The sequence below is a fragment of the Aythya marila genome (assembly GCF_965140915.1).
Source record: "Aythya marila genome assembly, chromosome: 22".
Lineage (NCBI taxonomy): Eukaryota > Metazoa > Chordata > Aves > Anseriformes > Anatidae > Aythya > Aythya marila.
Genome location: NC_139063.1, coordinates 993,807 through 1,007,379, shown reverse-complemented (window position 1 = coordinate 1,007,379; position 13,573 = coordinate 993,807). Strand labels below are relative to the sequence as shown.

At 43.0% G+C, this 13,573-nt stretch overlaps 2 protein-coding genes across 5 annotated transcripts; one reads left to right on the top strand and one right to left on the bottom strand.

Moving 5' to 3' along the window:
• The first annotated feature begins 1,308 nt into the window (after nt 1-1,308).
• Nucleotides 1,309-6,165, top strand: LOC309886475 (zinc finger and BTB domain-containing protein 8A-like). Its single transcript, XM_082777390.1, has 4 exons — nt 1,309-1,496; nt 2,451-3,441; nt 4,374-4,543; nt 4,812-6,165. Exons 2-4 carry the CDS (start codon nt 2,481-2,483, stop codon nt 5,139-5,141), a joined length of 1,461 nt encoding a protein of 486 aa, XP_082633516.1. The 5' UTR covers nt 1,309-1,496; nt 2,451-2,480; the 3' UTR covers nt 5,142-6,165.
• Nucleotides 6,166-7,640: 1,475 nt separating this feature from the next.
• ZBTB8OS (zinc finger and BTB domain containing 8 opposite strand) lies at nt 7,641-13,299 on the bottom strand. 4 transcript variants are annotated; one of them, XM_082777658.1, is made up of 7 exons: nt 12,462-13,299; nt 10,992-11,030; nt 10,323-10,444; nt 10,053-10,135; nt 9,617-9,669; nt 9,326-9,362; nt 7,641-8,949 (listed from the first exon to the last, which is right to left on the bottom strand). In XM_082777658.1, the coding sequence occupies exons 1-7, from the start codon at nt 12,539-12,541 to the stop codon at nt 8,863-8,865; spliced, it is 501 nt and encodes a 166-aa protein (XP_082633784.1). In that variant the 5' UTR covers nt 12,542-13,299; the 3' UTR covers nt 7,641-8,862. The 4 variants fall into 4 exon arrangements, with proteins under 4 accessions (XP_082633784.1, XP_082633785.1, XP_082633786.1 ...); XM_082777659.1 differs by having other exon boundaries at nt 11,006-11,030; nt 12,454-13,160; XM_082777660.1 differs by having other exon boundaries at nt 12,454-12,553.
• Nucleotides 13,300-13,573: the final 274 nt, after the last annotated feature.

The window sequence follows — 13,573 nt, the reverse complement described above, 5'->3', positions numbered from 1 at the left end:
CTATCTAAAATCTCAACTGCTGAGGGTTAGCAGAGTTAAGGGAGGATTACAGCTATTTCTATGTATTTTTTAACCCAAGTCTCTAGGTTAAAGTTATCAGTCAGACTAGGATAAGCGCATGTGCTCAGGGTTTAGTTAATGAATTTACAACTTCATTAGAAACCATAACTGGACTGCAGAGGCCAGCAGTTTACATATACGATCTGGTCAAGCTGGCAGTGGGGACTTCTAATAATATGCAAGGTAGAGGAACACGAGTTATAAACCCAGAACAGTTACTTCTACGTTCCTTTTAAGCTTCTACATGGATAAGTACAGCAGAATTGTAAGGGCAGTAGTTCCATATTCTAGCACAGACGTTCCAACACCACCTTGTTGATTTTTCTGAAATATCTCAGGGAAGTCTGAACTCGATTTGAGGGTTGCTATTAGTTGGAAGGCAGCATAAATGTGAATGAAAAGAGAAAAAACTAATTGTAGCAAAAAGGGCTGAGTTTTGAAACAAAGAGTCATAATCATCCAGTCCTTGCCTGCAGACATTCAGTGTAATTTTTCCATTAGGTAGCAGGGTCCCTATAACATATATTTCTGTGCATCAACACACATTTTTGCATCACAAATGTTAAACGCGGGACAAAAGAAATTGTAAGGAAGAGCTGGGAGGAGTTGAAGGAAAAACATTTCTGTCTCTTCATCTAGCTGTTGTACGAAATGAAACCCTAATGAAGTTCTATGTCACATTCCAGTATGATTTTTTTTTTTTTTTTAACTGTGAAAAATGGCAATTGTTCTCTTACCCTGTTCTAAATGAGCCTAACCGAGGAGGGTGCTATACCAGACGACCTCCAGAGGTCCCTTCTCAAAATTATTTGACGATGTCAAGCAACAAGATTGAAATCATCTTCAAACAGGCATCCGGATTATTTTATCCACGTGGAAGAGGAAGAAAATATCTGTACTGTTGCACTCCCACTTGCAGTACGTTGGTTTTGGGTGTCCTCCATTGTTTGAATACAAAACTTTCCTATTATAAAAATGCTGCTGTATTGAGTAACACAATATATCCTACTGTACAGAACTACAAATATTTCCCATTCAGGTGGCGCCTTCCTTCCACACACAAAAGCTATCTAGCCGTGCCGTTAACAATAGCAGTGCATTGTGTACGGTAAGGTAGCGGGCCTCCTGGGCAGCATGTGGGTGTGGGAAGAGGAAAGCAGCCCAGACTGCGGGGCGAGCAGGCGGAGGGAGCTGCTGGGCTGCGCCTGCATTCGGTGCGTTGCCCCTTTAATTGTGTCCCCAGCCCTCGGGCGTCTCTGTCCAACGCCCACGTCAGCAAATACCTTTTGTTTCTCTCACGTTCGGGCTGCCAGGGCTCGGGGCTGCGCGACCAGCACGGCGCCGTGAGCCGCAGCGAGCCCCGAGCGGGGGCCGGGACCCCGCATCCTCCGCCTGCTCCTCCCGGCCGAGCGGCAGCCGCCCGCGGAACCCAGCCGGTGAGTGGCGGCTGCGCAGCCCCGCTCTTGGGCTCGGGCTCGGAGCGGGCGCCGGGGCCGGGGCAGCCCGGGGCGGGCTGCGGCGAGGGACGTCGGGGGCTCCGGGGCGCCGGGAGCCGGCGGCAGCGGGGGGCGGCCGGGCTGCGGAGCGGCGGGGAGAGCGGCGCGGGCGCCATTTGCAGCCCCGGGCGCGGCTGGAAGGAGCCGGGCGCGGCAACAAAGGGCTGCGCGGGAGCGGGCGGCGGGTGCGCGGCGAGAGGGGCCGCGCGGGGCGGGCTGGGGCGCTGCCAGCGCGGGGCGGCCGCGGGCAGCGGCAGCGGGGCCGCGCCGGGCACCGGGCGGCGGGCGGCGGGGAGCGCCCGAGGCGCCGGCTGAGCGGGAGCCGGGGCTCCGGTGGGGCGAGCGGCTCGGGGGGGCTGCGGGCTCCGAGCCGTGCTGTGCCGTGCCGTGCCGCTGGGGAGCCACAGCCGCGCCTGGCCGGGCGGGGGCTCCGCGCCCGCCGGGCGTCTCGGGCTGCCGGGTCCGAGCGGCCGGGGAGCGGGTGAGCGGCGGCGGCGGCTTCTACCGGGCCTGGGGGAGCCCGGCCGGGAGCTGGGGGAGGCTCTGCCCGCCGCTGGCCGCAGGGACTCGCACCCGGAGCGTGGCAGTCCGTGCTTCTAAAGGACTGAGTCGTTTTTGTCCTGTCCGTGAATCCTTTCTGTCTTCTCGGATGTAATCTTGGACTTTTAGGTTATGTGCTCTTCTTGCCGAGGCATCTTTTCACCTCTTTTAGAGTTGTTCAATTTACTCCGCTATATTATGCGGGGCGTGGGGGTGGAGCTATATGGGGCATGCGATGCTTGTAGCTTCATGTCTTTAAAGATAGTGCTCACCTCTTAAAATAGCATTCAGCAACATCGATTTAGTTTTAGATTGTCATGAATATGCTTTTTAATTTTTTTTTCTTTACTTTAGAGCAAGACTTCCTGTTACTCCTTCACTGGAATGGAGATTTCTTCCCATCAGTTTCACCTCCTAGAGCAGTTAAATGAGCAACGGAAGCAAGACTTATTTTGCGACTGCAGTATCCTGGTGGAGGGGAAGGTTTTCAAAGCGCATCGAAATGTCCTGTTTGCCAGTAGTGGATACTTCAAGATGCTGCTTTCGCAGAGCTCCAAGGACACGAGTCAGCCAACAATAGCTACTTTCGAGGTCTTCTCTCCAGAGACATTTATGGTTATCCTGGACTTTGTGTATTCAGGCATATTGCCTTTAACTGGTCAAAATGTGATTGAAGTAATGTCAGCTGCTAGTTATCTGCAGATGACAGATATTCTTAATGTCTGCAAGACATACATTAAATCCTCTCTGGATATTAATGAAAAGGAGAAGGATCAATACCTTAGCCTTTCAGCCAAAAGTACCAACAGTGAACCTGCTCATCCAACTCTTTATCGGTCCAGAAGAAAAGCAAAGAGCAACCCAAGGCGTTCCTATTCAATTCCAGATGAAAAGGCTAACATGGTGAATGAAAACTCGTGGAGTAGTTACAGCAGCTACCTGTCCTCACAGATGATTCTGCAGCGGGCAGACACACAGCTATCAAAGAGGGGCAGAAAACAGAGCTCAACGAGAAAGCACCGAAAGCATCTAGGATTGTCCCAAACTCGTGATTTTGGGCAGTGCAAATCAAACAAAGCTGAGCGGCCTGGCGAAGGTTGCAATGCATCGGACTCTAGTCACCTCTCTCGGGCGAGAGAGGAAGCTGATTTTGATGCAGAGAATGATGTGGATCATAATGATTATGGATATAATCACGAATCAGAAGTAATACCGAAGAGGTGGTCTGTTGCTCAGCTAGAACAAGAACTTTCGCGAACTTCTCCTGAGTTCATGGAATTAAAAGCAGAAGAACTGTACACCTCAGTGCCCACAGTTTTAGGTGTAATGAGTAGCTGGAATGAAGGTAAAAAAAATACTTCTGATTTTGCAAAGTTGGCCTTTATTTAGAAGTCAGATAAGAGAATCTTGTATGGCTGCATGAGAACCAAAATGATGCCTCGTCTGTCAGGTTACTGACATACCACTTACTCTATTGTAGCACCTGGCAGAATGAGAGGCTTTGAAGCCAGAACAGGACAAGAGAATTAGAATCAGAGAGCCTGACCCAGGTATTCTGTAGTTAAAATAATACGTGCCTGATTATTTGGACCTAAATGGAGTTTTATGATGCCTAAAGGGCTGCAATTGACTTAGGGACCTGAAGGACTGAATCACCCATGTAACACCTCTGGTATCTGGCAGTAGTAGAGGTGTTCCGCCTGATCCTGTGCTCTTTACAAGAGAAGGTTCCTGGTGTTGGTGCTGTGCTGCATTTCCCTTAAGGTGCAAACCAACCCAGAACTTCACGATCGCTTGGTTGCACTGCATAAAGCGTCTAAGCTCTTGGTGAACTGACAGCATGTGTCTGAGGTGGTGGGATAAAGCTGACAGCTACATTCTTACACACATTGTTTTGGGAACTAATCTAATATAGCTTATTATAAAGGCATAACTTTAAGACTTCAAAATCCTGCTATACTACAGAGATTACAAATACCTAATTTCTGAAGTAGTAGCTAATGCAAGAGTCAGCTATAATATACATTGTCATCTATGTATTCATGTTCATCTGTATGTCTAAAATTAAACACCTGGAATAAGGAAAAATATGTCATCAAATGCCTAACATATTCAGTAAAAACTACTGCTTTCTAGGGATGATATTTTGTGATTTTTTTTTTTTATTTAGTGACAAACCAGAGGAAAAATGACCTGCTACTTATTTAAGCTTAAAAATAATCAAATGTGAAGAAAGACTGCAGTGTTTGACATGTTCCCTGTGTTCCTCTGTGACAGATGACCTACCTCGGATGCGATTCAAGTGCCCCTTCTGCACACACACGGTGAAACGACGCGCAGACCTGAAGCGACATCTTCGGTGTCACACAGGGGAGCGACCGTACCCATGCGAAGCGTGTGGGAAGAGATTCACTCGACTGGAGCATTTACGTAACCACTTCCAAACGGTATGTCATGTCAGCAGGAGATTCAGCCTAGGAAAGAAAGCCCAAGATTTCATTGGTACCAGCTGTTCGGTCATTTCTATAACTAGTACCAGAGAGGTGTCCTAGCTGAGTATCAACTTCAATTATTCAGTATTTAAATTGGAAAATTTGATTTTTACCTTTACTTTCTAGAACAATCCAGTGAATTTTCCTTTTTTCTTTTATTTAAAAGTAAAAATAAACTGTGTTTGGTTGAGCACTGACCTTTTCAAATTTTATATCTTTTTAGATACATCAAGCCGGCAAACTTATCTGCAGAAAATGCAAGCGGCATGTAACTGACCTAACAGGATGTGTTGTTCAGCAAGGAACAAGACGCTACAGACTGTGCCATAAGTGTCTAGCAGAAGCTAATTTTGACAGCAACCCTGATGATTTAGATGCAGAACATTCTCCTGTCTCCTCCACAGGAAACAAACATTCCAGTTGGGCCTTGGAAGAGGAACAGAAATCAGATGATGAAACAATGGAGGAACCGTATAACTTGGTTGTCCGACATGTTAGTAGTGATGATACTCCGAATGAGGCAGATGAAAAGGTGAAACCAAATCTTAGGTAGATATATTTGTATATTTGTTATTGCGGTATTCAAGATTAAATTACTTGTGTTTTACCAACTAATGCTGGTTTATTAGTTCATTAAATATTGTTAAAATGATGTTGTTAGAAACAAAATAGGGCTACAAACGTGTTGCTTTGTACTCACAGACACACAACAGTGTAACTACTTCTAAACATCATCCAGAAATTACTTATTATCTGGAAACTATTTAGAAAAATTGCTTTATATTTCTTCGAAGACTTACTCAGAGCTCCGGTTCATAAGGAAAGTATAAACTATTTTACAGTTCCACAAGGAAGATTCTATACTACATAGATTTAAAAAAAATGATAATTTGCTTTGAAAAAGTCTTACAAAAGCATCTAAGAAATGTAAAACAATTTTGTTGACACTGTAACTAACATGTATATACACTTAAACTTCCTAAGAAAGGAGTAAACAAATAGAATTCTTCCTGCCGTACTGCAGCTTTGTTTTCTGATCGATCTGTTCCTCACAGTTCTGAAAAGCATGAACCATTTTAAAGAATAAACACTGCCATACAGAGTAGAATAATGAACAGCACATCTGTAGTGCATTTCCATAGTATGAGTTTGCCTTTTCAGGTATGAAGTTTTTTTTTTTTTTGTACTGTGAATTTAAAGCAAAGATAAACTGACATGGTTCCAAGGAAATAAAAGCGCAATCACTGGAAGTACAGTTCTCAGCTTTCTTCCATTTTTTTCAGGACTGGTGCAAGATTTGCTTAAACTCTTGTCTGTCTTACACTAAAATACCACAGAGGATAAGCCTCTTTAATTTCAATTGGACACATCATGCATCATGTAGCTATTTTAGAAAAGCTATCCTAAAAAGAAAATAGGATGCTCGAAGGCTGCTTGACCAAACAATAAAAATTACAATTTCCTTTAGAGTTTAAGCAACCTTTGCACTTCTGGAGTCTTCAGCTTTAGTAATGATATTCTTTTTGCAGTCTTACTCTCTTTTGAGTAAGAGAACCAAGCCTCCCTAGAGAAACTGAAAATGGTTAGTGCTTTTTTTTTTATTAAAAGGTGAAGTGAAAAAATAGAAGCTTTTTGGACTAAGTAGAGAACGGCATTAACAATGGGAACTCTTGATAGAGACCTGCTGTTTGCTCTCATGTCTCTTTTTTATTCCACTTTTCCTTAGAAAGGAAGGTTAGCAGGACCTGTAGCTTAAGGTTACTGCCAAATGAGCAAAAATTCCCTTTGGAGAATTTAAGAGCAGTCATACTGATTCAAGGTTCTGTCTCCACTAGCGTCATTAGCAGATAACTACTAATCTGAAGTAGAAGAGGACAACCCTATGGAAGAATTCCCTAATGCTCTCCCTGACTCCAAACATTTTCGGTTTAGGGGATTTTCTTAATTCAGGATTTAGTACATCTAGCAATCACCAATGCATGTCTCTTTGAAGTACTTCCCCACTCTACCCTTAGACTCATCTATACTTACATCAACAGTACCCTTTAGCAAACACCTCCACAGGTTTAGTGTGCCTGTGTAAAACCCTCTCCTTTGAACTGCTCCCAGAACTGCCACTGCTGCCTCTAGCTGATCCCACAGGGACTGCACATGAAAAGCTTTCTCAACTAACAGCAAAAAAGGGAGGTTTTGCTGTTCAAGCATGTTTATGAAGTAGCTGCTTGCAGGTAGTGTTGAGCTGGGCCCCAGCTGGGTGAGAATATGGCCAGCTGACAAAACACCTGCTTACTGAGGCCTGTCACTTCCTGCGGCTGTTAAAATGGAGAATTTCAGACCTGTGTTACAGTATTTAAATATTGAAAAAAAAATGAGTAACAATTAAGTGCTTTTCTAGTAAGTTCCTGTCAGCAGCTGTAAGAGCAGAGCTGTTTATGGTGTCACTACAGGTTGTGACTGATGGTGCACACGGCCTTTTAGCACTACCACGTTAAAGTTTAACTACATTAACGTCCCTTCTCTCGTTTTAGTGGGAAAAAGAAAATAAATAAATAAATAAAAGCCTCTGCCCCCTGCACCCACCTCACGGCCCTGCTCTCGCCTCAGGCGCTGTGGAGATTAAAACCGCCTCACACTCGACGCCCGATTGGCTAACTGCGGTCACCTGACCCAGCCAGCCAATGAGGTGTCGAAGCCGCTGCTGAGGGGCAGTAGCGGCGCTGGGCCGGGTGAGGGCCCGGAGCGGTGACCCCGAGCCTGCCGCGGCCGCCACTGGGGGCCCCGGGCCGGTGGGCTGGGGACAGGCCCCAGCCTCGCTCTTTCTCCACAACTCCACCATGTTGGCACTGTCCCCAGGCCCAGCAGGACACCACGGGCACGTGCTGGAGCCCTTGGGCTCCTTCAGTGGGGAGAGAAGACCCGCTGTGTAAAAATCGTATTTGTTCACAAAGGGGTCTGCTCACCTCAGCACAGAGCAAAGCACAAATGTAATCTATTAGACTCAAAAATCCACCAGCCAAAATTACTCACAGCCAAAGATACTCACACAAAGCTGTTAATTCTTTTAGTCGGTTTTATTTCAGTGACAAAGGTTTCTCAAAAATAGATTTTATCCCTCATCTTCACAATAGGAAATAAAAACTGTCCGGTCCATTTAAGATGATTTTACAGCAAAATAAAGATGAGACATTACCTCCAGTGGCAAAGCACCTCTAAAATTTACCATAAAAAACAGGTCTTGGCAGCGCAGACCTTCCCTTACTGCGCCTATGTCACATTTGAATAGCAATGGCAGGTAATGCACATTTGCTGTCCCGTGATTTAAAACAAAACATTTTTTAATTTATTTTTGATTTAGTGATCTCAAGTTCTAGTGTTTGACTTTAAAGGAAAAGCTAAAAGAAGCTTTTCAGGGGTTAGGCATACAATCTCAGAATGCTGTATATATTGAAAAGAGATTAAACGCATGGACTCCTCTCAGTGGTAAAAAACAGTGTAATAATCAAAAAGAGTCAGTTTGACATGTGAATTGCCATGCACAGTCCTCCTACCAGAGGGATGCTCTACATTGTCCTTTATAAAAAAAATGGGAGCTGATCCAGATTGTCTGCTTCTTCTAAAAGATGAGAATCAGCTTTCACAACACATAGTTAGGAGCGAACCTGCAGAGAATCTGGTGAATTCCTTTCAACAGTGGCAGCAAAGCAGTCTACTTTTTTAGGATAATAAATGGCTATTAGTATTCCTTGTACACGGTCACATGCTTTAAGGTTTTATCTGGAAATTTATTTCCAGGAAGTCAGCACCACCTGGTGGCGTGACTGATCCACTGAAGATATTTAGGACCCTTCAGATAATACAAAAGAGCTCAAAATTATTCTATTTAAATTTGCAAATGAAGTCATGTAATTATCTCCTGCCACCCTACAAAAAGCTAGTATTTAGCTAGCAGCTCCACTACTTTATCTTAGTTCATACAGCACCCAACACACGTATCAGCTTTAAAAGCTGACTACCAGCATTCCTGAGAGACTTTCATCCCATTAATTCTCTTCTCGAATCCCCCCCCAGACCCAACTAGCTCTTTTTTTCCTGGCATGCAGGTCTTGGTCTGGCTCACCATCCTCAAGTCAAAATACAGGATAACATTTCCCACAACCCCCTTCAATTTATGATTTGAATCAGCTAATTCCTTAGTCCCATTCATGGGGGTTACAGTTTTCTTGTGACTTTTGTCAGCCAGTGACAAGTATCGGCTTAGTTACATTTCTCTTGCTTTAAATATCAATGATGACAAAGACTTCTGGCTTTTCTTCTTCACAGATCTGCATTGCTGAGTAAGTTATGGCTTTGACCTCTGTGCCCTAGAATGAAAAAGACACAAAAGCATGAATTTTCTAAGCAAAATAAGACTAAGCAAGAAGTTGTGATAACAATGTGAGAACCAAACTCACGTAAACATTCTGAATATCGACTGTTTCACTATTTTATCGTACATCACAAAAACAAACAAACTGTTGAGTTTGCCAGTGTGAAGGAAGCATCAGCTCAACAGTTCAGAAATGTACTCACAAAAAAAAAAAAAAAGCAGGATGTAAGACCTTAAGTTATTAGTGCCTGTGATATCACTCAAATATACTTATACTTGGATCTCTTACCAACTTAGAGGTCTGACTTAAAAGACACCACCCCCTCCGTATCCCCTAAAACATAAAGATGTACAGGTGAATCACTGCATACCTGAGGGTGTTTTTGTAAAGAGAACTCTTCTCCCCACCTTTAAAAGCAAAAAGAAAAGAGGTGATCGTATTGGTAATATTTAATCAAATGTTACAACTAGTTTCATTGACAAACATAGGACAGTGAGACTTTGATTTAAAGCCTCAAAGAATGGTAAAGGAGTCCACAATCCACTTTTTAGAAAGCATCAGTGCCCTCCCAGTACATCACAGTATTTCAGAGAGATGACTGAGGGCAACATGTGTCTTCAGTGGAAGATATTCATTACTTAGTTAATCATTTAAAGCTCACCCAATTGATCTTATTTTGAATTGCATTCGGTCAATGTAAAGCACTTTCACCTCCTGCAGAGAAAGCAAGAGAAAAAAAATGTGTTAGAACATCTTCTATATTCAGGCACAATACCTCATTAACAAGAACATTCTACTGTTTATATGGAAGCTAAATCCAGAAAATCTGAGCATTCTCAAAGATGCATACTGCTACTTGGAACATACAGACAAAAGAGCTGCCACTGAGGTATAACGGCAGGTAACGACTGTTTTTTTTGGAAACAAAGCTAAGTGTTTATTTCTGATTTTTTTGTGCCTTGGTATCTTCTGCCTTACACCTAAGTGATCTGTTGTGTCCCTTTTTCTTCCCTAAGGGGACAGTGCATTCAGAGCCCGTACTACCAGAGAATTGACTTGTCCCACAAAATGGAAATAGAACAAAACAAAACACTTACCCTGGGTATAAAGAACTCATTGGCACTGAATTTATACAGCCACTCATCCAAGAAGTGAAAGAGAAGAGACAACATGTCATGCCCTGCATGATTGAAGCAGAGAAGGTAGTCAGTCAGTTGACTGCCCCAGTAAGAACACCCAAACATTTTTAAGAGTGCAGCTTATGTACAGCTTCTGCCCAACTAGAAGATTCAGATTAGTTATGCTTAATTGAATTTTCATCCACTATTACAAAACTACATCTAAAAATCCAATATAAAAAGTCTTACCTTCTGCTTCTACTTCTACAGTATCCAGAGGTTCCACAGTCTCTGTATCAGTCATGTAGCCAAACATGGCCATAACACACTGCTCAAATGCTTCTTCCAAAGTGTCTCCCCATGCATGTAGCCTAAAGAGACACAGGATAATTTACCACACTGTAACAATAAATAAATAAATAGAAGTATTATGCAGGTGAGAAATGCGAACATAAGAACAAATACAAAGGAAGTGACTGCACAGAAATGCTCCTCTATACCTATGCATTTGGGTAGATTACATAGATTTTTCTTCTTGCAGTACCTGAGAAGAATTTCTTGGGAGAAAATAGAAAATTTTAAAAGAAGACAATAGGAATGTCCTTTTGTAATACAGCTAATTGGTATCTATGAAAGTAGACTACTGAGAAAAAATTTGTTGTAAGGGCAAGCATTTAAAAGAAGGTTTCAAAAGACACTCTCAAAGAACAGAAGCACCACAGCAATAGTACTTTAGCAAAGAAACCAAGTATGTGGTTCTATGCCCTCTGAAGAGCAGAAATGAAATAGACAATCAAAAAAACTCAGTACATGACATTTCCTAGTTCCATAAGGTCCATCTGTAACCAGTCTTTAACAGTCACCCCAGACTTGTATCAGTGTAAGAAATAACGCATTTGTCATATAGATAAATCCTACCTGCCCATACTTACTGCACATCTGCTGTGTGATCCAAATCTGAGGAGGAAGGAAAAAGAAAAGGCATGACATCACCACATATACTTTAAAACAAGGATAAAAAATATTGTTGTTATAATAATAACTTTCTACATTCATCCTGAGACAGTGAACAATGATCATCTATCTTCCAGTGTATTAGGAAAAATAGCATAGATAAAGCCTTCTGCTCAGCAGAAAAAAAAAAAACATTTAATACAAATTGTGGTAGTGCCGTACATGTACATGTACCCTATGTTCAGAGTATGGCTGGTGTAATGCAACAGGCTTCTACAAGTTAATTGACAAAAAAAACAGCAATAAAGAGTTTTTGCTGAAGTCTGCAGGACTTAAAATTGTTCATGCAGAGGATAAGATTTGCAAATGTTCACAGTTCAGTGAACAAGCGTACCTGTCCACACCCAAAAACACCCATTATGCAAAAAGGAGAAATTTTAAGTGTGTAATACAAAATATAAAGTAATCTTCACTAATAGCATAAGCTTAACATCCCAAGCATGTATCAAGTTTTACATGAACATCATTTATATTCCCTTAGAGAAACGAGAGAAATGGAAAATTGGGCCAGGTTGGTAGAAACAGGGCTATCTTGGGATGTAAATATGCCACGCTGTGATCACTCCAACTGAATGATGCCTCTGATGCTGTTTAGATCATTCATACACTATTAACGGTTTCTCGACAACTGTCTCTAAAGCAAACAAATTCCAGTGAACGTAAAAGAAGAATCAAATCTCTTCCAGTTATAGAAGCAACGCAACTATTGTAATATGTCACTGTATTTCTGCACTGCTATCAAACAGAGATCTGAACGCATCCTAAAAATACATCTTCTAACAGAGTAATGTAAACTGTCCCTGCAAACAGACACTGCTCAAATAGAAAACAGACTCTGTGGTCTCCTGTGAGTGCCTTACGATGGCCCTTGGGCTGACGCCCTTTGGCTTGAAATTTCTTAGAAGTCATTCTAGGGGTGGGGAATACAAGAGAATGATCCTGTAGTAGTACATGTAGGAAAAAGAAAATACCAAAAAAAAACAAACAAACAAACAAACAAAAACCACACAGAAGACCAACACACTCTTGCTTATCTCTTCTAATATAAGGGAAGTAGACAATGTAATGTCTAGCTAAGAAATAGCTCAAAAGGGTAAAGTTTTCAGCCTATGTCTCTTAACTAATTTATTCATAAGATTTCCTTAGCAGCCATAACAAAAAAGGCAGCCACCTTCCATAAAGAGAAATGGATGTATCTCATCTCTGTTTTCAACTAGAGATGTATCCCGCAGTCTAAACACACAAAATTACCATACTACAAAACCCCACAAGCACCTAAACAGCATATCCTGCTTTCTTCCTTCCTCCCCCGCCCCGACTGCACCGTCACACTCGTGCTGTACGGGATAGCGTTAAAAACACTCACATTCATACTTCTTATTGAGCGGGGGGTATTTGGCTTTGGTAGCCCTCTGCTCCGCCGTCAGGTTGTAGTCCCTCTCGTCGCCTGCCATCGCTGCTGGGCCGAGCACCGCTCGCCCACTTCCTGCTCGCGCAGAACATGGCCACCGCCGCCCACGCTCAGCCTCATGCCTCTCGTGCTGCCGCTGCAAAAACCCTTTTTGGTGTTTTTTTCACCCAGCAGCAGCTTGGTAACAGCTCTACACAGGTGTGTTTAAACCCAGTGTGTTATGATGCTCGCTGTCAGAGCACGGCGAGGCAAGGGGCTGCAGTCCTGGCGGAAAGCACGCACCGCAGCCTTTGTGGGGAGGAACCACGTTTCTTCACCAGGCATCGCATTCAGCCTCAAAACACTGCAATAATGAAAAATAATGAAAACAGCTATGAGGTGAATTAAACGTTCATGCTTCAGGTATTCTCGGCTTCCAGGTTTTACAGCCGAGGGTGCTCAGCCCACTGCAAGCCGGAGTATCTGCTGCCTCCAGACCCTGAGCTGGGACGGAAACCCTGCAGCCTTCCACACAGCCTTAAAGAAAAAAGCATTTTCCCCTTCAAGAGAGAGACTTCATTTAAGGCTTCGATCCTAGAAAAATGGGCATGGCAAATAAAACCGTGTGTGTTCAATTTCCTCCTGAATTCTTTTTTTTTTTTTTTTTTGAAAGGGGAAGGGGTGATTTTCATTAAAAAAAAAAAAAAAAGGAACTGATATTTAGAAGCCTAATTCTCAGATCAGACCTTAGTAGTTGCTGAGTTTCATACCAGTATGTATCTATAAACTGAACAGACTTAGACTCAAGTTAATCAGAGTCTCTGATCTAATTAATTTTTCCTCAGATTAGATCTGTAGATTTTCAGGTACAGTAACTATTCTCACTTTCTCTGTATTTTTGTGCATTTTTAGATTTACCCACAGCTGAGCGCAAGACTTCCCCAAACAACACAAACACTAGATTTTTAGGTGCCATATAATATTTATTAACAAAACACTCAGCGTCTGTGCTAGTCACAGCACGACACGGGGTTCTCCCCTTCAGGTACATTATATCTGCATACTCTGAAGGGAAATTGGGGGAAAGAAGCAGCGA